Here is a 27182-nt window from a genome sequence, read left to right on the forward strand (position 1 = left end):
AGAGAGAGAGAGAGCATATGGGGAGGAGGGGCAGAAGGAGAGAGTCTCAGACAGACTCTGTGCTGTGTGTGGAGCCCCATATGCAGGGCTCAGTCCCACAACCCTGAGATCACAACCTGAGCCAAAACCAAGAGTTGGTTGCTTAACCTGCTGTGCCACTCAGGCGCCCCAAAAATGAAGTTATTATTGAACCACTGGTCTTTTCTCTTCCATACCCTTTGTCACAGAACAAAACATAGCTTTTGGAGCCAACAGATCCAGATTCCAGTACTTCTCCAACCTTTGTCAAATCATTAAATGCTCTGAACCTCATTTTCCTAGAGAAAAAAATGAGGGTAATTTAATCTCAGATGATACATATAAAACAGCACAGTTTCTATGTGTATTATAGGTTAGCAACAAGTAGTAGTTTTCTGGACAGCTTTGATATAATAACCACAGAATTCTTACTAGGTCCTATTATGTAATATCGAACAGGTCCAAAACTAACAGCAGTGTCAGTGTTTTATGTGTGTGTGTGTGTATGTGTGTGTGTGTGTGTGTTTCCAGAGTGAGAACAGCTAGATGTGTTTTATTTATTTATTTATTTTTATTTATGATAGTCAGAGAGAGAGAGAGGCAGAGACACAGGCAGAGGGAGAAGCAGGCTCCATGCACCAGGAGCCCGACGTGGGATTCAATCCTGGGTCTCCAGGATCACGCTTTGGGCCAAAGGCAGGTGCTAAACCGCTGCGCCACCCAGGGATCCCCTAGATGTGTTTTAGATTGCTGTCACACCTCTCTCTCTTCTCTCTCGGTAATAAACTTTTGAAGAGGGATAGTATTTAAACCTTAATGTTTAACCCTGAGAACAGAACTGTGAGCTCAATAAATATTTGACTGAGTGAAGGTAAATGCTCCCACGGAACATAATAATGTTGTTTTCCTTATGCTTTGTTATTTTATTTTATTTTTTTAGTTTTTCTTTCTTTATTTTAGAGAGAGCAGAGGAAGGGGCAGAGGGAGAGGAAGAGAGAGAATCCCAAGCAGACTCCACACTGCCCAGGGCTTGACATGGGGCTCGATCTCACAACCTTAAGACCATGACTTAAACCAAAATCCGGAGTTGGATGCTTAACTGACTGAGCCACCCAACCGTCCCTCCTTGTGCTTGTTTAGAAGGAGCCAAAGCCCAAAGTCTATCCTAGATCTATAAATATTATAACATAAGATTATGTCATTTTTTTATTATGTATCATTAGTTTTCTATGGCTGCCATAACAAATTACCTAGTGGCTTAAGACAACACAAATTCATTATCTTACAGTTCTATAGGTCAGAAGTCTGATGTGTATCTTACTGGGCTAACATCAAGGTATTGAGAGGGGCTCTTTCTGGGGGCTCTAGGGAAGAATCTGTTTCCTTACTTTTTTACATTTCTAGTGGCTGCTTGTATTCTTTGGCTTGTAGCTCCTACCATGCTCAAAGCCACCAGAGATGAGCTGATTCATTTTCACATTATATCCCTCTAATACTAACTTTTTGGCCTCCCTCTTCTACCTTTGGAGACCACTGTGATAACACTGCAAGTGTACTTGATAATCCAGGATAATCACCCTATTTTAAAGTCAAATGATTAGCAAGCTTAATTCTGTCTGCAATTTTAATCAATTCCCTTGCCATATAGCATAACATAACAAATTCACAGGTTTTGGGGTTTATAACATGGACATCTTGGACATCTTCTATCATACCATCCCATTAGGAAAACAATTGAGCATATCCCCAGGTGCTATTATTAACCCATATTAGATATTACTAAAACTCATTTTCTCTTTTTTGTATAAAAATAATATAGGTAAAAATTCTAATTTTCTTCCCATACTTCAGTGGATAATCTTGCTCATTCTCCATTTTGGAGACTGCTGGATAACTATGAACAAGGCAGTGTTTTAGGTATATATACAGACAAAACTACATGATATATTTATTCCAGGAGGACTAATTACTGTAATAAACAACACAAAATCTTATTTATTTAAAAGCTTGATTTGTTTGTTTGTTTCTTTCTTTTTCTCCTTCCTTCCTTCCTTCCTTCCTTCCTTCCTTCCTTCCTTCCTTCCTTCCTTCCTTCCTTCACCTCTCTCTCTCTCTCTTTCTCTCTCTCTAGTTTTTAAGTAATCTCTACACCTAAAATGGAACTTGAACTCATAACCCCAAGATCAAGAGTCACATGCTCCATCAACCAATCCAGGCAGGTATCCCTTAAAGGCATTTTTTAAATTAATGTCCTAGTTGAATGCATGTTACTGAGTAGAGGTAGAAGGGAGCTTTTTTTTTTTTTTTAAAAAAAAAAAACCTAGGATCGGGCCTCAGAGTCCTTCACTGGATCTTCTGTATCTGCTGACAGATGAAGGAAGAAAGTGTGGAGGATAGGGTTCAGGTTTTTATGGAACAGGCCTAGAAATGACATAATCATTTCTATCCCTATACCACTGTCCAGAACTCAGTATTATTATCTTAACCAATGGTGTAGACACTGGGAAATATCATTTACATAAGGAAGAAGAGGGAAGCAATTTAGTGAATAAATAGCCATTCTCTTCCACACATAAGATCCCTGCCCTCAAGAACCCTCTAATTTAGTGGAAGAAGCAGACATAGATAAAACTTGATGTGGAAGGCAGACCTTATAAATGTTATAATAGAGTTTTATTTTTTTAAAAGATTTTATTTATTCATGAAGACACAGAGAGAGGGAGAGAGAGAGAGAGGCAGAGACACAGGAGGAGGGAGAAGCAGGCTCCATGCCAGGAGCCCGACATGGGACTCGATCCCGGGACTCCAGCATTGCGCCCTGGGCCAAAGGCAGGCGCCAAACCGCTGAGCCACCCAGGGATCCCCTAGAGTTTTAAATAGAGTGATATAAATGTATAGAGAAGAGAAAGATTACTTTGGATTAGAAAGATTATGGAGCACCTAGGTGGTTCAGTTGATTAAGTGTCTGCCTTTGGCTCAGGTTGTGATCTCAGGGTCCTGGGATTGAGCCTCACCTCAGGCTCTCTCCTGGGCAGGTAGTCTGCTTCTCCCTCTTACTCTCCTGTGCTCTCCCTGTCTGTCCCTCCTCTCTCTCTCAAATAAATCTGGGAAAAAAAAGAGAAAGATTAGGGAAATATTTGAAATTATGTCTCTGAGATAGAATTTATTCTCAAAGGGCTGTTTTAACAATCAAATGACTTGCTACATGGCAGTGCTGGGCACACTAATTGGTATATAAATGTTGGGTGCTATTGTTGTTATTGTTATTCTTTGGAGATGTTGTTGCACTGAGTTTTCAAGAGTAGATCGACCTTTGAAAAGTGGATTCCAGATGGACTCATTCTAGCAACAATGTGGAAGTAGAATTTAGGACATTTTTAGAAGTAGCAAGTTATATAACTAAAACATAAAGAATGTAGGTGGATGTAAATAGGAGATAAAGTAAGAGAGGTGTGAGTCAGATCATTCACATTCTTGAATAACATCCTAAGGAATTTGGACTTTGATCAGGAGCTATAAGCTGACTCAAAAAATTTGAATTGCCAGTATCTTCTTAATGAAAAGTATTGTGTCTTCATTTTTTAGTCCTTTTTATAACTATAGAGAGAGGTAATATAACATTGTGATTAAGAGCACAGAACCCACCATTTAGGTTTGATGCCTGGCTCTGCCACTTATTATCTATATGACTTTGGGCAGGTTACTTTATTTCTCAGAGCCTAAGTTTCTTTCTTTCTTTTTTTTTTTTTAAGATTTTATTTATTTATTCATGAGAGACACAGGGAGAGAGAGAGAGAGAGAGAGAGAGGCAGAGACACAGGCAGCAGGAGAAGCAGGCTCCATGCAAGGAGCCTGATGTGGGATTCGATCCGGGAACTCCAGGATCATGCCCTGGGCCGAAGGCAGGCGCCAAACTGCTGAGCCACCCAGGGATCCCAGAGCCTAAGTTTCTTTATCAATATGATTGGGAGGATAAAAGTATTACTTCATTAGATTATTATGGGGATTAAATGAATATAATATAAAAACAATGCCTGCATAGTAAGTGTTCTTTAAGAGTCAGTCAGTTGCTATCATAATCATATCATTACCAGTGCCTGGCACATAGTAGGCATTCAGTAATTTTTGAGTGGTCAGAATTGTGTTTTAAATTTACCCAGCAAGGGATCCCTGGGTGGCGCAGCGGTTTAGCGCCTGCCTTTGGCCCAGGGCGTGATCCTGGAGACCCGGGATCGAATCCCACGTCGGGCTCCCGGTGCATGGAGCCTGCTTCTCCCTCTGCCTATGTCTCTGCCTCTCTCTCTCTCTCTCTCTGTGACTATCACAAATAAATAAAAATTAAAAAAAAATAAATTTACCCAGCAAGTATTATATACTGTCATATGACAGGCAAGAGAATTCATTTCATTTCACAAAACATAGTTAAAGGTAGGAAATGGGGCAGCCCCGGTGGCCCAGTGGTTTAGCGCTGCCTTCAGCCCAGGGTGTGATCCTGAAGGTCTGGGATTGGGTCCCACGTCAGGCTCCCTGCATGGAGCCTGCTTCTCCCTCTGCCTGTGTCTCTGCCTCTCACTCTCTCTGTCTGTCATGAATAAATCAATAAAATCTTTAATTAAAAAAAAGGTAGGAAATGATGCCATAGGAGAGTAGTGTAGATGGAGTGCTTTGGTAGTTCAGAAGGATGCTAGTTCAGAAGTACTTCTACTTGGAGCTATATTTGTTTTGTGGGAAAGGAAGTATATGAACTGGGCTTTGAGGAGCATTGTAGAAATGAAGGGAAGGGGCATTCTAGGCAGTGGGAATAGCCTGAGAAAAATCAAAGGATGTATAAAAGCATGATAATGACACTTTATGGAAAATAGTAAATCATGCTATAGGAAAGACTAAGGCAAATTAAGTCTCTGGTCAAAGTCTAGTATACCAGTAGTATCAGAGTTGTTTCCTCTTATGGTCTTACCGAGTGGGTGATCAGCTGTCTTTTATCTAGACTGAGCCTTCGTGCTCAGTGTGTGGTCCATGGACTTATCAGCATCAGCTGGGAGCTTATTAGAAATTCAGACTCTCAGCCCCCTACTGCCCCGACCTATAGATGAGAACCTGCAATTCCCAGGTAGTTTGTTTGCACATTAAAATTTAGGAAGTACTGGTCTAAAACACAAAAGCAGCTCTTCCTACTTCTTAAGATGAGTGTCTGTATAGTATGAAACTGAAAATAATAAATTTCAGTAATCACTTGGTGTCAAACACATGCATTAACAAAATGCTTTGTTGGGATGCCTGGGTGGCTCAACAGTTGAGCATCCTGTCTTTGGCTTAGGAAGTGATCCTGGGGTCTGGAATCAAGTCCCACATCAGGCTCCTTGTGGGGACCCTGTTTTTCCTTCTGCCTATGTCTCTGCCTCTCATGAATAAATAAATAAAATCTTTAAAAAAAAAAACAACCAAAACCCAACCAAACAAAAAGTGCTTTTTTTTCCTGAGCTAAGTAATTCTAGCTGGCATGATTTTGGTTGGTGGTAGTGGGGAGTAAGAATCATTCAGAATGGGCAGCCTGGGTGGCTCAGCGGTTTAGTGCCTGCCTTTGGCCTAGGGCCTGATCCTGGAGACCTGGGATCGAGTCCCATGTCAGGCTCCTTGCATGGAGCCTGCTTCTCCCTCCTGTGTCTCTGCCTCTCTCTATCTCTGTCTCTCATGAATGAATAAATAAAATCTTAAAAAGTCATTCAGAATGTAATTTTTTTTTAGGTCTGGTCTCATACCAAAAAAGATTTGAGGCTTCATCTACAACTTAGATTTTATTTATTTTTATTTTTTAATTTTATTTATTTATTTATTTTTTACAACTTAGATTTTAATATAATTAGCAATTTCAGTGAAAACTTACGGTTGATATTAAATATTTTTCTAGGCATATATCACTTCTCTGTTGAGGATAGTAATATTTCCCTTTTAATTTTAATTTTTATTATTTTTTAATATTTCTCTTTTAAAGTATATTCTTTTTATAGCAACTAGAATGATAAACTCTGCTCAAACTCTTCTTACAATATAAAGCTAATGCCTGTCTTAGCTTGCAAACTCTGTGACTATTTTGGATGTGGTGGGTGGTAGAAAGGAAATGAGGTTGAGGAGGCCAGTCAGAAAAGTCACACATAGAGGTAGAGTTGTGCGATACCACTGTGATGTGGTGATGTGAGTTGGGGGTGGGGAGGAAGGCAGGCAGAAAATTGTCACATGAAGCCAGTGCCTGCCTAAAGGTGCTGGCTGTAACATCTCTGTGGATGATGTGGTCATAGTGAATGGTGGGTCTGGGAGGCGAGGGAGGAAGCCAGGGTGTATCACACCCAAACCAAGCCTTCAGCTTCTAAGAGACCCATGACTTTAAAATGCAGCCATTGTTTTGCCAAGAGAATCCTATTGCGTACCTTCTATATAAATACTTGATTAAATAAAATAATAAGTCCTGGCTTTCCAGCTTTAACCTGCCTTTAACTGTTCTTTCTTAGAAAATGAATTTACATTGTGAAGTTAATTTGGTGATTATTGCTTTTGCATAATCACCAAACTTGCAGAAGTGTTCTGTTTAGCATTTTAAGTGCAAAGTAAAATCATCAACACTTTTAGAAGCGTTATGTTTAGGGAATCCCTGGGTGGCTCAGCGGTTTGATGCCTGCCTTTGGCCCGGGTGTCCTGGAGTCCCGGGATTGAGTCCCGCATCGGTCTCCCCGCATGGAGCCTGCTTATCCCTCCTCCTGTGTCTCTGCCTCTCTCTCTCTCTCTATCATAAATACATAAATAAATCTTTAAAAAAAAAGAAGTGTTATGTTTAGCATCTTATGTGCAAAGCACTGTATCAGGCACTGTATATAGAAACAAATGAGAAGAGATCTGTATTTTTTTTAAAGATTTTATTTATTTATTCATGAAAGATACACACACACACAGGCAGAGACACAGACAGAAGGAGAAGCCGGCTTCTTGCAGGGAGCCTGATGCATGACTTGATCCCTGGACAAGGATCACGCCCTGAGCCTAAGGCAGTTGCTTTACTGCTGAGCCACCCAGGTGACCCGAGATCTGTATTCTTGAAAACCTTTCTTATTTTTTTTTTAAATTTTATTTATTTATTCATGAGAGACACAGAGAGGCAGAGGGAGAAGCAGGCTCCATCCAGGGAGCCTGACGTGGGACTTGATCCTGGGTCCCCAGGATCACACCCTGGGCTGAAGGCGGCGTCAAGGCGCCAAATTGCAGAGCCCCCTGGGCTGCCTGAAAACCTTTCTTATATTCCAGCCTGGAAAAGGAGAAAATGTTAGAAATGTTAAAAGAAGAAGAATAGGTAACATATATTAGTACTTGTTATGTTCCAGGAGCCCAAGTTATGTCATATCATCTTCACAATGACCATATGAGTTAGGTAACAGTAATACTTCCATTTTGCATGTGAAGAAACTAAAATACGGAGAGATTATCATGAAGGGGCAGAGCCAGGATTCAAATACAAGCAGTCTGACTCCAGACCTGGACCATCTCAGTTACGCTTATGAACAATCTTTCAACGCAGGGTGAAATGTGCATAGCAGTACTCTTGGAGGGAGGAGGAGAAGAGAGGATTAATGCTAGCTAAAGATATCCAGATAAACATAGAGGAGATGAAATTTTAGCTGATCCTGGAAGGATGATTTTCAGTATAATGAAATAAAGTCTTCCTACTCAGAGGAGAGCTTGAACTTGAGTTTGTAGGTTATAAAAATCATTCATGCCATTCAACAAACCTTTACTGAGAGCTTGCTTACTATGTGCCAAATACTATACTAGATACTAGAAATGCAAGAATAAATAAAACTCTGAATCCTTCATAGTAAGGAAGTTACAAAAGAGTTATATGGGCAGAAGGCCAATTATAATGAGTTTAAGAATGAATGAAGGTTAAAGAAATGTAGATAGTGAATGTAACCTATCAACCAAACCTATTAAAGTTTGGTAACAAGTGAAAACAGTGAATTAGTATCCTATTTTAGGGAGGGGAAGAGAAGCATTTTTTAAGATGGGGGAAATTTAAGAATATTTGTAGGAAAGAGCCAGAGGAGATGGAGAGATGGGCAAAGAATAAGGCTCATGGAAGATTATGAGGATCCAAAGATGCTCCATGAGTTGGAGCAGATCAAGTTTTAAATACTGTGGTAAGGAATTTCAACATTATTCTATTGGCAGAAGGGAGTCATTGAAGCTTTATGAAGAAGGTAATGACATACTGTGTGTTTTAAAAGGTGACCCAAAAGCCATGTAAGGGATGGCATAATTTAGGATCATTAATATTGATAAATTAAAAGTCACTAAGTTTTATTTGAACATGGACTAGACATTGCTAAACACTATAACTGAACTATCATATTTAATCCTCCTAACAAGCTTCTAAGATGGTGTTATTTTCAGGTCTATTTTTGAAGCTGAGGATATTGAGATTTATAAATACTAAGTAACTTGCTTAAGTTCCTCTAGATGGGAATGGATAGGCCCCTATGCTCTAGGGCAAGGATCAGCAAACTTTTTCTGTAAAGGACTAAACAGTAAATATTCTGGTCTTTGAAAGTCTTATAGTCTCGTCTATGGCCATACCACCCTGAACGTGCCCCATCTCGTCTGGAGGTCTTATAGTCTCTATTGCAACTAAGCTGCCATAGACAATAACATGACTGTGTTCCAATAAAAGATTATTAAAAAGAATAGTGGGGGGATCCCTGGGTGGCACAGTGGTTTAGTGCCTGCCTTTGGCCCAGGGCGCGATCCTGGAAACCCAGGATCGAATCCCACATCAGGCTCCCGGTGCATGGAGCCTGCTTCTCCCTCTACCTGTGTCTCTGCCTCTCTCTCTCTTTCTCTGTGACTATCATAAATAAATAAAAAAAATTAAAAATAAAAAGAATAGTGGGCCATAATTAGTCCACCCTTGGTAGGGCCTGTTCTAGTTTGGAAAGCCATAATAAAGAAAGAAATGTAGCTTATCATATTTTGCTTTATCTTTTTTTGCTTTGGTGGGATAATGGGAATAGAATTTTTCTTAGGTAGGGATACCATTTAATCTCAAGAGAAGCATCCTTTCTATAAGAGGCTCACTAGAAACAGCTATTTATGCATGCAGTTTAGCCACATTCTGCAAAATACCCACTTAACTTTTTTTTTCCACTTAACTTTTTATTACAATTACCTTCTAACAGAATGAACCCTAGAATGAAAGTTCTGTGAGAGCAGGGACTTTGTTTTATTCACTATCCTGTCCCTAAAGCCTTGCACACAATAAATAATTGTTTATTTGCAACAATGTGGATGAAACTAGAGTATGTTACCCTAAGCAAAATAAGTCAGTCAGAGAAAGGCACATATCATATGATTTCACTCATATGTGGAATATAAGAAACAAAACAGATGAACATAAGGGAAGGAAAAATACAATAAGATAAAAACAGAGAAGGAGGAACACCTGGGTTGCTCAGTGGTTGAATGCCTGCCTTCGGCTCAGAGCATAGTCCGGGAGTCCCAGGATCGAGTCCCGCATTGGGCTTCCTGCATGGAGTCTGCTTCTCCCTCTGCCTATATCTCTGCCTCTCTCTTTCTGTGTCTCTTATGAATAAGTAAATAAATAAAATCTTAAAAAAAAAAAAAGCAGAGAAGGAAGCAAACCATAGAGACTGTTAACTATAGAGAACAAACTGAGGATTGGGAGGGGCAGTGGGTTGGGGGGTAGGCTTAAATGGGTGATGGGCATTATTAGGAGGGCACTTGTTGAGATGAACACTAGATGTTATATGTAAGTAATGAATCACTAAATTCTACTTCTGAAACCAGTACTACACTATATGTTAACTAATTTAAATTTAAATTAAAAAATAAAAAATAAATTAATAATTGTTTAATAAATGAATGGCATGCTGATTCTCATAATTCCAATAACCAAGGAGTTGTACAGATATTTAGAGAAGATACTTCATTTAATTTTTTAAAGATTTTATTTATTTATTTGATACAAGCAGAGGGAGAAGCAGAGGGAGAGGGAGAAGCAGACTCCTTACTGAGCAGGTAGCTTGATACGGGGCTCCATCCCAGGACCACAAGATCATTGGCCTGAGCTGAAGGCAGATACTTAACCAACTGAGCCACCCAGGTGCTCCAAGAGTGACCCATTTTAAAGATACCTGTACAACTACAACTCCCTCAGATTAACTGTTTTCTCATTCATCTTGTCCAGATTTTCTCTACTCTAGTATAGCTTGCTTTCTTTCCTCTCCTCCCCTCCCCTCCCCTCTTCTCTCCTCCCCTCTTCAGATTTATTTATTCTTTATTTAATAATCTTCCCTTCCCGAGAGACACAGAGAGAGACAGAGAGACAGAGACAGAGACAGAGACAGAGACACAGGCACTGGGAGAAGCAGGCTCCATGCAGGGGAGCCCAATGAGGGACTGGATCCCAGGTCTCCAGGATCACACCCTGGGCTGAGGGGGCACTAAACCGCTGAGCCCCCCGGGCTGCCCCCCCCTTTTTTTTTAAGTGACAGAGCATATAAGTGGCGGAAGAGCAGAGGGAGAGGGAGAAGCAGACTCTCCACTGAGCAGGGAGCCAGACGTGGGGCTCCATCCCAGGACTCTGGGATTATGACCTGAGCCAAAGACAGACATTTAACAGACTGAGCACCCAGGTGTCCCCAGCTTCTTCTTTTTTACCCGAGTTTTTTTTTTTTTTTTAATTTTTATTTATGATAGTCACAGAGAGAGAGAGAGAGAGAGAGAGAGAGGCAGAGACACAGGCAGAGGGAGAAGCAGGCTCCATGCACCGGGGGGCCGACGTGGGATTCGATCCCGGGTCTCCAGGATCGCGCCCTGGGCCAAAGGCAGGCGCCAAACCGCTGTGCCACCCAGGGATCCCTTACCCGAGTTTCTGATGTTAACTGACACTTTCAGATGCTGTTTCTCCATGGGTTAAAGAGACAGTGCCATGCTAGCCAGAAACAGCGTTCCAGATTCAGTCTTTCAGCGCCCTGTATTACTTATGTTCATTATTTGTTAGACTTTTACCTGCCCCACATTCCTCCCCCTTCCCCTCTTCCATATTAGGTAGTGATTTTCATAGTAAACTGACAGATGAATGAAGTTAAATGTCCCACTTTTCCAAGGCAGGGAGTGGAATGAAGAGGAGACTGAACACATAGAAACAAGCTTTTCAGGGTGCCTGGTTGGCTCAGTTGGTGGAGCATGCGACTTGATCATGGGGTCATGAGTTCAAGCCCCATATAGGTGTAGAGATTATTTAAAAATAAAGTCTTCACAAAAAAAAAAGAAAAAAAGAAAAGAAACAAGCTTTTCTGCTCAGGCACCTTGCTACCAAATTTGATTCTTAACTAGTCCACATTTAGGTTATAATTATGATAATTACTTTTTTTTTAACTCTTGCTGTATACCAGTCACAGTGCTATGAACTTTACATTTATTATTTCATTTATTATTTTCCAACAACCTTATGTTGTGGACAATGTTATCCTATTTTACAGAGAGGAAAACTAATGCTTGCCTAGTAAAGTGGAAGTGCGATTTGAACCCATACCCTCTAACTTCAGAGGCTTTTAACTCTTTTACCAATTTGCTTCCCATTTATTCCCAAGCCACAGGTAAGTTTCGACTAGTCTTTGGCACCTACATCCTATTTTCAGTACTGCCTAGATCTTTCCTTGGGTGCTTTCCTTTCTCAAGTTCCCACCAAACCTCTGGATGTACTTAGAGAAAACTAGTAGTCCAGAAACTACCTCTTGGAGAAACTCTGAAATTTCTACATTTGCAATTTTGTTTGAAGTGGCATGTCTTTAAAACTCTACTGTGATATGACAGCCAACCAGGTGTTCTCCTTCATTTCCTTTTCACTCAACAATCGTTTACTGCATGTGCATACTGTTTGCTGTATGCACATACTATTGGGTGCTGTGAGCACAAGGAAGACTATGACCTATACTCTGCCTACATGGAACTTAATAGTTTTTCCAGCCTTGTCACTGCTTTGCCTTACTCCCACTTATAGTCAAGTCTCCCCCTTTCTTTGCCCTTCTAAACTAGCTTACTTGAAACTTGAGGGCATTGGTGTTTTCTTTTTTTCTTTTTTTTAAGATTTATTTATTTATTTGAGAGATAAAGAGAGAGCTTACATGAGTGGGAAGAGGGGTGGAGGGAGGGAGAGAATCTCAAGCAGACTCCCCACTGAGCATGGAGTCTGACCCTGGGCTCCCTCTCACAGCCCTGAGACCATGATCTGAACTGAAATCAAGAGTCAGACACTTAACCAACTGAGCCACCTAGGTACTTCTTGAGGGAATTGTTAATGAGACTTCCTTCTTGGCAACCCAAACCCAATTGTCACTGGCTTTGTGACATTTATCTTCTCCCACTTTTGATCATCATCATTTATTTATGGTTTTTATTTAAATTTTTTTTGTATAAATATAACCTATTGGTTGAAAGAAAAACTACAAATATAAGTATGTACACTAAAAAATAAAAATTACCCCTTCCTTACCCCATCAGTATCACTTGCTGTTTTTTTCTTCTTTTTTGTTTTATAGCTTTCTTGAGATTTAATCAACATACAATAAACTACACATATTTAAAACATTTTGACATGTGTATATATACCCATGAAATCATCGCCATGAGGTAGTGAACATATCCATCTGCCCTCAAAATTTCCTCCCTCCCCTTTGTACCCCCAGAAACCCCCCTCTCTCAGGCAACTATCAGTCTACTTTTTATCACTATGGATTCATTTTACTTTATAAATTTTTATGGAATGATACAGTAGGTACTTTTTTGGAGTCCAGATTTTTCACTCAACATAATTATTTTGAGATTTATCCACTGTTGCATATATCACTGGTTCATTCCCTTTTATATCTGAGTAGTAGTTTATTGTATGGATATCATAATTTGTTTTATTCCTTCAGCTGCTGATGAGTATTTGTGTACAAGTTTTGTGTTGACATATACTTTCACCTCTTTTGGGTTAAATACCTAGGAATAGAATAGCTGGATCAAAGTACATGTTTATTTAAGAAACTATCTCAGTGTCTTCCAAAGTGATGTGCCATTTCATAGTCCCACCAGTAATGCATGACTATTCCAGCTGCTCTTTATTTTTACCAGCATTTGGTACTGAAAGTCTTTAATTTTAGATATTCTATTAGGTGTATAGTATGTCTTGTGTTTTTTTAAAATTATTTATTTATTTATTTTTGTTTAAAGATTTTATTTATTTACTCATGAGACACACAGAGAGAGAGGCAGAGACACAGGCAGACGGAGAAGCAGGCTCTATGCAGGGAGCCCAATGTGGGACTCGATCCTGAGACTCCAGGACATGCCCTGAGCCAAAGGCAGATCTTAACCACGGAGCCACCCAGGTGTTTCTGTTTTTTATTTTTATTTATTTTTATTTATTTTTTAAGATTTTATTTATTTACTCATGAGAGACCCACAGAGAGAGAGAGGCAGAGACACAGGCAGAGGGAGAAGCAGGCTCCATACAGGGAGCCCGATGTGGGACTCGATCCTGGGACTCCAGGATAGTGCCCTGGGCCAAAGGCAGGCACTAAACTGCTGAGCCACACAGGGATCCCTGCATTTCTGTTTTTTAAATCGAGTTGTTTATCACTGTATTTTGAAAGATTAAAACAAAATCTAAACATTTTTTGTTTAAATTTTAAACAAATGTTTAAATAAAAAAATTTTAAACAAATATTTAAATAAAAAAATCTAAATATTTTGGTGGTTCAGTCAGTTGAGCAGACTTGATTTCGGCTTGGGTCGTGATCTCCAGATGGTGGGATCAAAGCACTCCGTGGAGAGTCTGCTTGAGATTCTTTCTCTCCCTTTCTCCCTCTGCCCATCCTTCCTCTGAGATAAATAAATCTTAAAAAAAAAATCTAAACACGAATTCTTTCTTAGATATATGCACTGCAATCTATGACTTGTCTTTTCATTCTCTTAATGTGTCTTAAGAGATTTTGATTTTAAGAATCCAATTAATCAGTTTTTAATTTTATAGATTATGCTTTGGTATCATGTCTAAGAAACCTTTGCTTAATAGAAGGTCACAGAGATTTTTGCTCTACTGAATTGCCTTTGTACCTACCTTTGTAGAAAATCAGTCATGCATTGTATTCATTTCCTGGGACTGCCTAACGAAGCACCATAAATTTGTGGCTTTAAACAATCTAAATTTTTTTTTTTTTTTTTTTTTTTTTTTTTTTTTTTTTTTTTTTTTTTTTTTTTAAAGATTTTATTTATTTATTCATGATAGTCACACAGAGAGAGAGAGAGAGAGGCAGAGACATAGGCAGAGGGAGAAGCAGGCTCCATGCAGGGAGCCCGATGTGGGACTCGATCCCGGGTCTCCAGGATCGCGCCCTGGGCCAAAGGCAGGCGCCAAACCGCTGCGCCACCCAGGGATCCCTAAACAATCTAAATTTATTCTCTCATGGTTCTGAAGTCTGAAATCGAAGTATTGTTAGGCAGCGCTTCCTCTGGAGACTGTAGGGGAGAATCCTCTCTTGTTAATTCTGGCTTTTGGTGACTCCAGACATTCTTTGGTTTATGGCAGCATAACTCCTATCTCTGCCTCTGTGTTTACCTGGTCTTCATCCCAGATACTTCTCAACTGACTTCCCCTCTACTTTCTTCTCTTATTAAATTGAAGTATAGTTGATATTACAAAATTATTATCAGTTTCAGGTGTACAACATAGCGATTCAACATTTATATATATTACAAAGTGCTTATCATAAGTTAGTCATCATTTGTCACCATGCAAAATTATTACAATATTATTGACTATATTTTCTGTGTTGTACTTTACATCCCTATGATTTATTTATAACTGGAAATTTGTACCTCTTAATCCCCTTCACCTGTTTCTCCCATCTCTGCCAACCCCCCCTCCCAAGCAACCACCAATTTGTTTTCTGTATTTGAGTCTCTTTTTGTTTTGTTTTGTAGATTCCACATATAAATGATATATTATTATTATTAGTGCTTCTAGACATTTTCTGTTAATATACAAACTTTTTTTTTTATACAAATGGGATTTGTAGCTCACTGTTTTTGTTTAACAGTATAATTTGGATATCTTCCCATATCAGTGCATAAAGAAGATCTACTCTGTTCTTTAAAAAAAAAAAAAAAGATTTTATTTATTTATTCACGAGAGACAGAGAGAGAGAGGCAGAGACATAGGCAAAGGGAGAAGCAGGCTCCATGCAAGGAGCCTGACGTGGGACTCCATCCCGGGACTCCAGGATCACACCCTGGGCCAAACGCAGGCGCTAAACTGCTGAGCTACCCAGGGATCCCTTACTCTGTTCTTTTTTAATGGCTATATAGTATTCCAGTCTATGAGTATACCATAAATATTTAACTAGTCTTTTATTGGTGGATATTTAGATACACAGTGATGAAGTAGATGTCCTTTTATATGTAACCAAATTTAGTATATTTGTAACATACATTCTGAGAAGTGGATTTGTTGGAGCACTTAAAATTTTTGCTAGATATAATCAATTACCCTTTGAAAAAGTTGTGCCAAGAACTTAACAGTGTTTCCTGTTCCTGTTTTCTCACCTTCTGGACAACACTGAGCATGATTGATCATAAATTTTGTTCATTTGATAGATTTAAAAAGAAATATATTCTTGTTTTAATGTGTATTTCCTTAGTTATGAGTGAATTAGAGCATATTTTGATATTTTTATTAGACATTTTACTTATTTTTATGTGAATTATATACTTTTTTCTTTTTTTTTTTTTAAGATTTTATTTATTTGAGAGCGCAAGCATGAGTAGGGGTGAGGGGCAGATGGAGAGGGAGAAGCAGATTCCCTGGTATCATGACCTGAGCTGAAAGAGATACTTAACTGACTGAGCCACCCAGGAACCCCCTGCTTATTTTTCCATTGGGTTCTCTCTCTCTCTCTCTCTCTCTTTTTTTTTTTTTTTTTACATATTTGGAAGAGTTCTTTTAATGTTAAGAAGTTAGTCCTTTATCTTCCAGCAAATGTGTGCTTCTCCCACCTGCTCCTGTAGTTGGTAGTTTGTAAATTACACACCTTCAGCTTGGGTGGTCCAACCTACTTACTTTCTAGATGAAGAAACTGAACTTCAAATAAGGTTAGTGTCTCTTTTTTTTTTTTAATTTTTTTATGAGCATGTAGTCAGATAGTAGTGAAGCTGAAACCAGCATCAAGTTTCCACTTCCAGTTTGGTGCTTTGGTTCCTTTTCCCATATACCATGCTTTTTTTTTTTTTTTTTTTACCATGCTATTTTTAAAAAATTTTATTTATTTACTTATGAGAGACACACAGAGAGAGAGGCAGAGACACAGGCAGAGGGAGAAGTAGGCTCCCTGCCAGGAGCCTGAAGCGGGACTCGATTCCAGATCCTGGGACCACACCCTGAGCCGAAGCAGACGCCCAACTGCTGACCCACCCAGGCGTCCCATACCATGCTATTTTTAAGGCTTACTCCTTTCTCTCCTCCACAGTTGCTTTTTTTATTTTTTTTTAAAGATTTTATTTATTCATGAGAGACACACAGAGAGAGAGACAGGGACACAGGCAGAGAGAAGCAGGCTCCATGCAAGGAGCCTGATGCAGGACTCCATCCTGGGTCCCCAGGATCACGCCCTGGACCGAAGGTGGCACTAAGCCACTGAGCCACCCAGGCTGCCCCCACAGTTGCTTTTTACCACTAGATCTTGCTACAACCAGATGTCTCATGTAAACTTAGAAATTTACCAGCCTGGTTATCAAAGTTAGGCCACAGGGTTGTACAGGAACGCGGGAGACTTCACAGGTATTGGATTGGTTTTTAATGCACGAGTAACTAAACTAGTTTCTCAATATGTAAATTATGTTCTTTTCATTTGTTTAAAAAATGTGTTTTATTTCATAGGTTCATGGGTGTGTGTGTACATCAAGGACAGTTGCATGCACTCACAGAGGTAAGATTGAAGTAAGCATATTGAAGTGGCTTCTTTGCCTTAGTATCAGCATTTTTAGTTCCATAGTAATTGTTACTTGTGTATGTTAGCAAAATGTGTATGCATTTACATTTATGCAAAAATGGCAGTGTTAACAATATTTTCTTCTCTTATCTTGGGACAATGGCCATTATCTCTAAATACTCTTGGAGTCCCTTATAATACTTCGTGAGTACTCTGAGATTATGAGTGCCCAAATATTATATTGATTCTTGCTGCCTAAACGACCCCTTCCTAACCTAAGGGATGGCGTCACTTGGCTGCAGACTCATGGCAACAAATTCCCAGACTACCCATAAACGTTTGCTGTCCTGATCTAGAATTCCACTCACTGTTCTATTGTCCTGATTGGTCTTATTACTCCTTGGAATCAGTTTACCTTTCCAATCTCATTTCATTTTCAGCCTCTTCTAGGCAGTTAATATGCGAGAGTCACTATTTAGCCTCTGAGGATCAGAGAATCCTCTCTAGAACAAAGGCTTCCTAAATTCAGGTACTGAGCTATTAGCTTCAGAATTTGCTTGGATACTTCTTAGAAACACAGGTTCCTGGAATCTTCTAGGTTTAGTAGGTCTTCATAAGACCCATATATATTCTTAAAAGCTCCTCAAATTATTCAGGTGAGCATCTAGATTTGAGAATCTATGTTCTAGGATGTATTCATAATCCTCCTTGGGAAGTAAGTACCAAAATATAAAGTGAAGAAACTTGGGAAGGTAAATTTTTTTAAACGAAGATTTTTTTTTTTTTTTTTTTTTTTTTATTCAGGAAAGATGCAGAGAGAGAGAGGCAGACACATAGGCAGAGGGAGAAGCAGGCTTCCTCGGGAAGCCTGATGCAGAAGCAGAACTTGATCCCAGGACCCCGGGACAACCACTGAGCCACCCAGGTGCCCTGGAAGGAAAATTGTTTAACAGAATTTGTTAGTATTGGTTTCCTCTGGCTTGGTGCCTGGTATTAGTCCTTAATATCTGATGAAGGAAGACATCCTATCTTATATGGAAGGCCAAGGAAGGCAGAATAATGAGGTGGTAAAGAGCATGGGCCTTGATGTCTTGATTGCCAAGGTTTGAATTTCTGTCTCAGGATTGTCATCTGTAAAATGGGAATAATAATAAAATATCTGCCCCAGGGAGTCTAGATAGAGAAGACCAGTGTCTGAGCCCTAGAGCATTTCAATTTTAAAAACCTGAGAAGGGCATTTTGAGAGGGAATAGCTAGTAAGTTAGGAAGAAAACGAGAGTATTTTGGCCTAGAATGGAAAGGAAGGAGTTTCAAGGAGGAGGGAGTAAGTAACTGTGGCAGATCTTGCTGATAAAATGATGACCTCTCAGGGATTTTGTGAAGAGGAAATGTAAAATGCTTATTTAGCACAGTGCCTGGCATATAGTAACTGGTTAATACATTTTAACTATTACAGCTTTAAAAAATAAAGATTTTATTTATTCATTCATGAGCAACACAGAGAGAACGGCAGAGACAGAAAGCAGCAGAAAGCAGATGCTTAACTGCTGAGCCATCCAGGCGTCCCATACAGCTTTATTATTAACATTGACTGGTCCTTCTGAACTCCTTAAATTCTCAATCTTTTTCATTTGGTACTTAATACTGCTGTTCAGGTACTGCTGTTAATGTTATTAAAATTTTTTTAAAACTTTTTATTGAAGTATGACATAACAGAAAAAGCACACATAAGAAATATGTACGGCTCACTAAATTTTTACAAATGAACACACCCATTACCAGGATTCCAGATCAAAAAACATATTCTGTGTATTTCTTTTCTCAGAAGTGAGTATATAAATTCTTCAAAGACAAAACTCTCGGGGCATCTGGGTGGCTCAGTGGTTGAGCATCTGCCTTTGTCAGGTCGTGAGGCCAGGGTCCTGGGGTTGAGTCCTGCATCAGGGTCCCCACTGGGAGCCTGCTTCCCCCTCTGCCTGTGTCTCTGCCTCTCAGTTTGTCTCTCATGAATAAATAAATCAAATCTTTTTAAAAAAAAAAAGAGAGAGAAAACTCTCTCCTCTCAAGCCTTCTATCTGCCAGAGCTCTGCCACTAAAAGTCGTTAAAGTATTTGTTGTACTCCCTGTTTATATCATTGTTCTCTGTAATGTGAGTTTACTGGAAGGGCTTGTATGTTGGTTTTGCTGACAAAGAAGAACACGCTTTAAAATCTGTGATCAGGGCAGCCTGGGTGGCTCAGTGGTTTAGTGCCACCTTCCACCCAATGCCTGATCCTGGAGACCCGGGATCGAGTCCCACATCAGTCTCCCTGCATGGAGCCTGCTTCTCCCTCTGGCTGTGTCTCTGCCTCTCTCTCTCTCTCTCTCTCTCATAAATAAATAAATAAAATCTTTTAAAAAATAAAAAAGATAAAATCCGTGATCATGTTGCAAATTCGGAAGTGGGGTGTAATGGAAATGGCAGAAATGAATGATCTTATGCAGCATTCTTTCGGCCATGTTGCACTTAAATAATATTTTTTGTTAGTTTATTCATAGCCATATATAACATGTAGTGCCTGCTTTGTGAAAGAGTATGTATTTCCAGTATCACTGATGAGATATTGGCATAGCTTATAATATAAATAGTTTTTATTATGGTGGTAATTGGCTGATGATCATGCAACCCAAATAGGCTCTTGGTTATTTTCAGAAGGGAATCAGCAAAGGCCATCATGGCATAGATCTCTGGGGAATCCTACATTTATCCTACAATTTGACTTGGCAGCACAGCCTTTGGTTTTCACTAAGGATTATAAAAATGAATTACTAATAACATCTAGCACAGTACTGTGAACTTAGATGACATTTAGTAAATTTTTCTTGACTGCTAGAATGGCTGCTTTTTATAATAATGTGAGCATCACTCCTTATTTCTCTTAAAATAATTTGTCAATAATGACAGTAAACAAACATAGCTCTTGTTAGTGCCTATAAAGTATTGATATTATTAGGAAGATTATGTCTCCTTTACAGCAGTGATCTGGACTTTCCTAGGCTTGAACCATTTCTGTGTGTCTTCTTTAAAAGCAGACATTGGGGTGCCTAGATGGCCCAGTCAGTAAAGCATCTGCCTTTAGCTCAGGTCGGGCTCCCTGCTCAGTGGAGAAGACTGCTTCTCCATCTGCCCTCCCCCTGCTTGTGCTCTATCTCTCTCAAATAAACAAAAAATCTTTAAAAAAAAGAATAAAATTGTAGACATTAATTGAACTTGGAACAGTTATACAATTAGGTACTACTAACTACTATAGATAGTTTCATCTGTAGTTAAGTATAGATTTCTGAGTTTTTTTATTTTTTAAAGATTTTATTTATTTATTCATGAGAGACAGAGAGAGAGAGAGAGAGAGAGAGAGAGAGAGGCAGAGACACAGAGGGAGAAACAGTCTCCATGCAGGGAGCCTGACATGGGACTCCATCCTGGGTCTCCAGGATCACGCCCTGGGCTGAAGGCGGTGCTAAACCACTGAGCCACCCGGGCTGCCCTAGATTTCTGAGTTTTTAAGCAAATGAGTTGTTAAAGAAAAAACAGTTTGATAAAAAGATCAAACAAAACCTTTTAAGTTTAATGAGTTAAATTTAAAAATCCACATTGTATCCAATAGGAATGCTCTATAAGTATGTCTTTGACTCAGGAAACCGTAATGACTTCCATTTGGTCATGAGTATTAAGGAAATCTTCAGTTTTGTTTTGTTTTGTTTTTATCTTCAGTTTTTTTATTTTTATTTATTTTTATTTATTTTTTAAAGATTTTATTTATGTATTCATAAGACACAGAGAGAGAGAGGCAGAGACACAGGCAGAGGGAGAAGCAGGCTCCATCACGGAGCCTGATGTGGGACTCGATCCCAGATCTCTAGGATCACACCCTGGGCCAAAGGCAGCACTAAACCACTGAGCCACCAGGGCTGCAGTCTTCAGTTTTTTAAAGAAAGAAAATATAACTCTATGTATTAGTTAGCTATTGCTACGTAATATCCAACCACAAAACCTCAAAAGCATACAACAATAAACATTTACTCCTTGTACATCTGTAGGGCTGAGCTGAACTGAGCACAATTGGACAGTTCTACTAGTCTCACTTGGGCTCATTCATGCATCTGGCAGGTCAACTGGTAGTCTGATCTAGGTTGGGCTTTGCTGGGACTGCTTTCAGTTGCTTCTCATCCTTCCTCTGGGACCAGCAGACCAGCCTGGATGTGAATAAAAAGTTCTTTTCAGCCCCCAGCAGGACTCTTGCTGTTCTGGTATAGCAAGAGTATGCCAGCCATTTGCACAAGTGCTTTTCATGATTCTTCTTATATTCAAGTTTGCTTGGCCAACATTCCCATTGGACAAAACAAGTCACACATCTGAGTTCACATTGGGAACATACTGCAAAGTTCTATGTCAAAGGGCATGGATTGCATAAGGGGTAAAGAATTGGAACCACTGTTGCAATCTCTCCTGTCCTATAAATATCTCAATTACCAGATCATAATTTGTCTTTTCTACCCTACTTGAGGGCAAAGAGTTTTTCCCATTACAAAAATCATAGCTATCAGTTAGTTATTAAACACTACTGGGGGCTAAGTGCCATGCTTGGTGCTTTATATATTAGCTATAATTCTCACAATTCTGTAATAATATTTTCTCCATTTTATAGGTGAGAAAACTAGGCTTAGAGAAATTGAGTTTCCAAAGTAGAATTTGGGTCCAGATTCCTTTGACTTCAAAGCCTAGACCCTTTCTATTTTAACATACTGTCCTTAATTCCCTTATATATTTCCCATAGTGCTAAGGGCTTATGTATGTTCCCCCACAGGTTCTTGAATGTATAGCATGTGTAGTATTTGTAGAATTGGACTCTATTTTTATATTTTGGTTTACTTGGAAGAGATATTTTCTGGTTATTGGATAGATTAGAATATGTTCGGTTGCAATTTATCAGCAGCTAAATAGATGTTATTTAGAGACCCTATCCTATGTTTTTCTATCTCTTTGCTCTGTCTTTACATTGTCAGCTTCATCCTAAGGTGGTTGTCATTCTACTTAAAAAGTAGCTGCCACCAACTTACATGCTATATACATTTTCTCTTCCATATCCAAGATGGAAGTGTGGGACATTGCCAAAGATAGTAGACAAAGAGAGAGATGCTTTGACACAGATTATGCATCATCTCCTAATGTCTTCTTTTTAAGCTTGTTAAGAAAGGCACAAAGAGGGAAATATCCTCATAATCAAATAGTTCAGGGAACCTCTTTGTGCAGAACCTTTTGGTGCCTAGAAGATTGGATGTTTGGGGAATGAGTGGGGTGTAAGGTCAGTTAGGAATCTCAAGTGACAATATTCTGTGCTCAAAAGAGTCAGCAAAAGAATTACTTGGCAGAGGTTTTGGAGTCTCTCTTGCCTTTTCTACCATGCAGAAACTATGCTTTTTTTTTTTTTTACTGTTCCAGTAAGAACCACTCAGCTACAGACACAGCAATTACTTGGCCTGTGACGGTATTCATTCTCTTTATAGCAAAGTCATTTCAATCAGCCAGATACCTGGTACTAAAAGACACTTTTGGAGCTCTTAACTCATGAGGGAGTGGATCAGTCCTGCAGGGGGCTGAAAAGAACTTTTTATTCACATAGCCCTCATCCTCTTCTCACTCACCATTTCTACCCCTACTATACACCTTCTTTCTTTTTTAAAGAATACTTTGGAAATTCCTTGTCTATGTGGGTTCACATGCATTGTTTCTGAGTTGTTTTTTGTCAGACTTATAAGAAGCCTTATATAATCAGAGAGTTTATAATGAAAGGAAACTCTGTCGGTTCAGTGACTAAACTCATGCATTATTTATAAAAATGTGCAGCCAGACCCCAATTCCAGTTTCTTGGTGTCCTGTGATATTGCTATTAGTTGTGCCTGCTTCTTTTTTTTGTTCTGTGTGGCCCAGTACAGAGTTTCGTGGCCTTATTTACCCAGCCAGATGCGGTATTGTCTGGTGCCTGCCTTGGGTTAACTTTTGCAGCATAGCCATACCTATCTTTCAAGCATGGGGTGACTTTGAGGAAGCTATTTCTACTACATGCTAGTTAAGAGGACACTCTAGATGTAGCAACAATGAATGATTGCCCCTGTTGACTCAAGACTTCTAAAGGAGTGGTGAATGTAGGAGAAATGACAAGATGTGAATTAACATCTGCAAGGGAAGAAAGAAATTCCATTTACACATACCACTTTGAGTGATTCTGCTAGGCTCTGGGCTTATCAGGATGGAAAAGAAGCCTATTCCCCTAGTTATTGATGTATAACAAAATACCCTAAAACTTAGTGATTTAAAACAACCATTTTATTTTGCTTGTGATTTTTGTAGGTTGGGACTTTGAAAGGGCTCTGCTGGGTGTCTGGTCCACGTGTATCAGCTAGAGGACCCACTTCCAGGATGGCTGCTTCATTCACATATCTGGTGCTATGGTGAATGAAGGTGGCTTGGTCCCTGTCTTACACTACATGGTATCTCATTCACTAGGTCATCTCCATATAGCTTGAGCTCTCCTGAGCTTCCCACAGCTTGGTGATCTCAAGATAGTTAGACTTTATATATGGTGACTAGTGAGAGGTACAGGCCACGTAAGTGGAAACTGAAAGACTTCTTATGACCTACCTTGGAAGTTCCAGAATGTCACTTATGCTGCATTCTCTTGGTCAGTTCTGATTCACAGGGAGGGGAATTATTAGACTCTACATCTCACTGACCATTTTATTCCACTGCAATGTCTTTCATGAACTCAGTGTTTAGTGACTGGGGTAGTAAGAAATTTCTTACTATGTCCTTCTTTAAAAGCTATTTAAAAATAAAAACAAAATAAAAGCTATTTTTAAATATCCATGGGGGATCTCAGGTGCTCAGCGGTTTAGTGCTGCCTTCAGCCCGGGCGTGATCCTGAAGACCTGGGATTGAGTCCCACGTCGGGCTCCCTGCTCCTCCCTCTGCCTGTGTCTCTGCCTCTCTTTCTCTCTCTGTGTCTCTCATGAATCAATAAATAAAATCTTAAAAAATCCAGCCATTACTCCATACTGTTAATTAACTCTTAGATCTCCATATATATTTATAGTTATTACTCATTATAGTTCATATTTGTTTTTTCTGTCATCTCGTTTTCCACTCAATTATTTTACTAATATTTTATTTTTAATTAATTTTATTATTTTTTAAAGATTTTATTTATTTATTTATTCATGAGAGACACACAGAGAGAGGCAGAGACATATAGGCAGGAAGCCCAATGTGGGACTCGATTCTGGGACTCCAGGATCATGCCCTGAGCCAAAGGCAGATGCTCAACCACTGAGCCACCCAGGTGTCTCTAATATTTCATTAAAAAATATTTTATTTATTTATTCATGAGAGACACAGAGGCAGAGACACAGGCAGAGGAAGAAGTAGACTCCGTGCAGGGAGCTCAATGTGGGGCTCGATACCGGGACTACAGGATCATGCCCTGAGCCAAAGGCAAATGCTCAACTGCTGAGCCACCCAGGCATCCCTTTACTAATATTTCAAATACAACGTAGCTCAGTTATATCACTCTTTTCAATCTTACCATTTTCTTTTTTTTTTTAAGATTTTATTTATTTATTTATTTTTTACACGGCGGGTGGGGGGGAGCGAGAGAGAGACAGACAGACAGACAGAGACATAGGCAGAGGGAGGAGAAGCAGGCTCCATGCAGGAAGCCCCATGTGGGACTTGATCCCGGGACTCCAGGATCATGACCTGAGCTGAAGACAGACGCCAAACTCCTGAGCCACCCAGGTGTCCCTCAATCTTACCATTTTTTATTGTTAGAATATTTATTCATCCAAATAAAAACTACGGAATTGGTTTTTATATTTTCTCATCTCTTGAATTTAATCATTTCCCAATCCTATTATTTTCTTTGTGATATCTTTTTTATTCTTCTTTCTCTGCATGTTATTCCGTGCCTTGATTCCTACAAAGGCTTTGGCTGGTTTTCCTATCTCTAATCTTTCTTTGCTTTAGTTTGATATATGATTACTCAAATAATCCATTAGGCATACTTTGATAATGTGATGCTTCTGTTTAAAAACTTCTGTTTAGGGGCTCCTGGGTGACACAGATGATTGAGCATCTGACTCTTGGTTTCACTCAGGTGGTGATCTCGGGATTGTGAGGTCGAGTCCCACATGAGGCCCTGTGCTCAGTGGGGAGTCTGCTTGAATTTCTCTCTCCCTCTGCCCTACCTCATTTCCCCTGTACATATTTCTCTCTCTCTCTCTCAAAAATAAATAACTCTTAAAAAATTATTTAAAACTTCTATTTAGCAGTCTAGACTCTATTTGATTTCAGAATACACATTCCCCCCCTTTAGTTAGGCAGGTCTTTCTGCTCTTTTCTACACATACTGGTCTTAAATGTGCCTTCCAGAAACTGGGATGCCCTTAATTCTCTTCTTCCTCCCACTTTCCAAGTGATGTCAAATCCCAGGCTCTCTAATGGAGCTCAGTCTCCTAAATAAGGCCAATGATAATGCTTGTGTGGCTGGGCCCATCGTATATGTTTAGGATGTTTGTAGTTAGTTGTTTAGTGTAGACTCAGCTCTCAGAAGGCTGATTTAGCCCCAGTGGAAAGAGCTCAAGGTTAGAGCAAATCACTCTGTGTGAAATGTGTAAAATGTCACATCTCCAGTTGTTTCACAATTAAAAGTTTATTTCATTTATACTTGTAAAAATAGATAAAAACATTCCTATAAATACCTCGTGGCATCTTTTTAAAAAAGGTAGCTATAATTTTTTGGTTTGGCCATTTAGTAATAAAAAAAATATCTAAATAAATTGTGGCACATATTTTCTGCCCTTATTTTTAGTAACTCCCTATGACATTTGAGAAACAAGAATTTGAGGTTGGCAGTCTAACCCACAAATAATAGAATAGTTTATTTAGTTTATTTTATTCTTTTTTTAAAAGATTTTATTTATTTATTCATGAGACACACACACACACACACAGAGAGAGAGAGAGAGAGGCAGAGACACAGGCAGAGGGAGAAGCAGGCTCCATGCAGGGAGCCTGATGTGGGACTCAATCCCGGAACTCCAGGATCATGCTCTGGGCCGAAGGCAGGCACTAAACCACTGAGCCACCCAGGGATCCCTAGTTTACTTTATTCTTAAAGCAGTTTCCTCCCTGACTTGCGAGCTTGCTTCTGGCTCATTTACTCATTCAGAAAATATTTATTGGGCTTCTATTACGTATTTAGCACCATTCCAGGCACTGGGAATATGATAATGAACAAATAATAATCTCTGCCCTCTGGAACTTACATTGTGATAAGCAGGGGGGGTAGGTAGGAGAGTTAGACTATACAGGAAACAAATTGTAATATATGTGGTTTAAGTGCCATGGGGTTTGCAGTGGACAGGGAAGGTCTCACAGAAGAAGCAAAAATTAAGGAGGTAAGGGAACTAGCTGCATGAATATCTGGGGAAAGAATGTTCTAGGAAGTGGGAACAGCAATGCAAAGACATGGAGGCAGAAATGTGCTTGGTATTGTCGAAGAACTCCAAGGAGGGTGACGTGGCTGCAGTGGAGCGAGTAAAGGACAGTAGATGGAGGTGAGAGTGGAAATGCGGGCCAGGTCACACAGTCTTGTAGATCATTGTAAGAGCTTCAGCTTTTACTCAGGCTGAATTGTGAAATCCTTGGGAGCTTTTGGTTAGAGCTGTGATATGATGTAACTTATCTTTTAAAAAGATAACCACTGTGAGGGTAAGGTGAATAAACTGAAAAAGAAGACAAGGGTGAAAGCAGAAAGACTAGTAGAGATGATTGCAGTAAATTCTGTGCAGTAAATAAGGACTATGCAGAAAGGGTGAGAGATGGTGGTAACTTGGACCAGAGTGCTGCTGGTGATTCTGGATTTTGAGGGTAAACTAGGCTTTCCTGATGCATTAGGTATGGGATATGAGAAGATAAAAGGAGTCAAGGATAACTCTGAGGTTTTTGGTCAGAACACCTGAAGGGTACAGTTGATATTAATGGAGCTGGGGAAGATTATAGGATGTACAAGATGGGAGGGGATTGAGAGGTCAGTT

At 39.5% G+C, this 27182-nt stretch overlaps 1 protein-coding gene across 4 annotated transcripts in view; it reads left to right on the forward strand.

Moving 5' to 3' along the window:
- TESK2 (testis associated actin remodelling kinase 2) overlaps positions 1 to 27182 on the forward strand; it is a 143495-nt gene that overhangs the window by 87559 nt on the left and 28754 nt on the right. For all 4 annotated transcript variants that reach the window (XM_049094476.1, XM_025420300.3, XM_049094475.1 and 1 more), the window contains one exon: positions 17000 to 17048. In XM_049094476.1, coding sequence (XP_048950433.1) covers positions 17000 to 17048 — 49 coding nt within the window. The remainder of the gene's footprint in view (positions 1 to 16999; positions 17049 to 27182) is intronic.

This window comes from Canis lupus, chromosome 15 (genome assembly GCF_003254725.2).
Source record: "Canis lupus dingo isolate Sandy chromosome 15, ASM325472v2, whole genome shotgun sequence".
Lineage (NCBI taxonomy): Eukaryota > Metazoa > Chordata > Mammalia > Carnivora > Canidae > Canis > Canis lupus.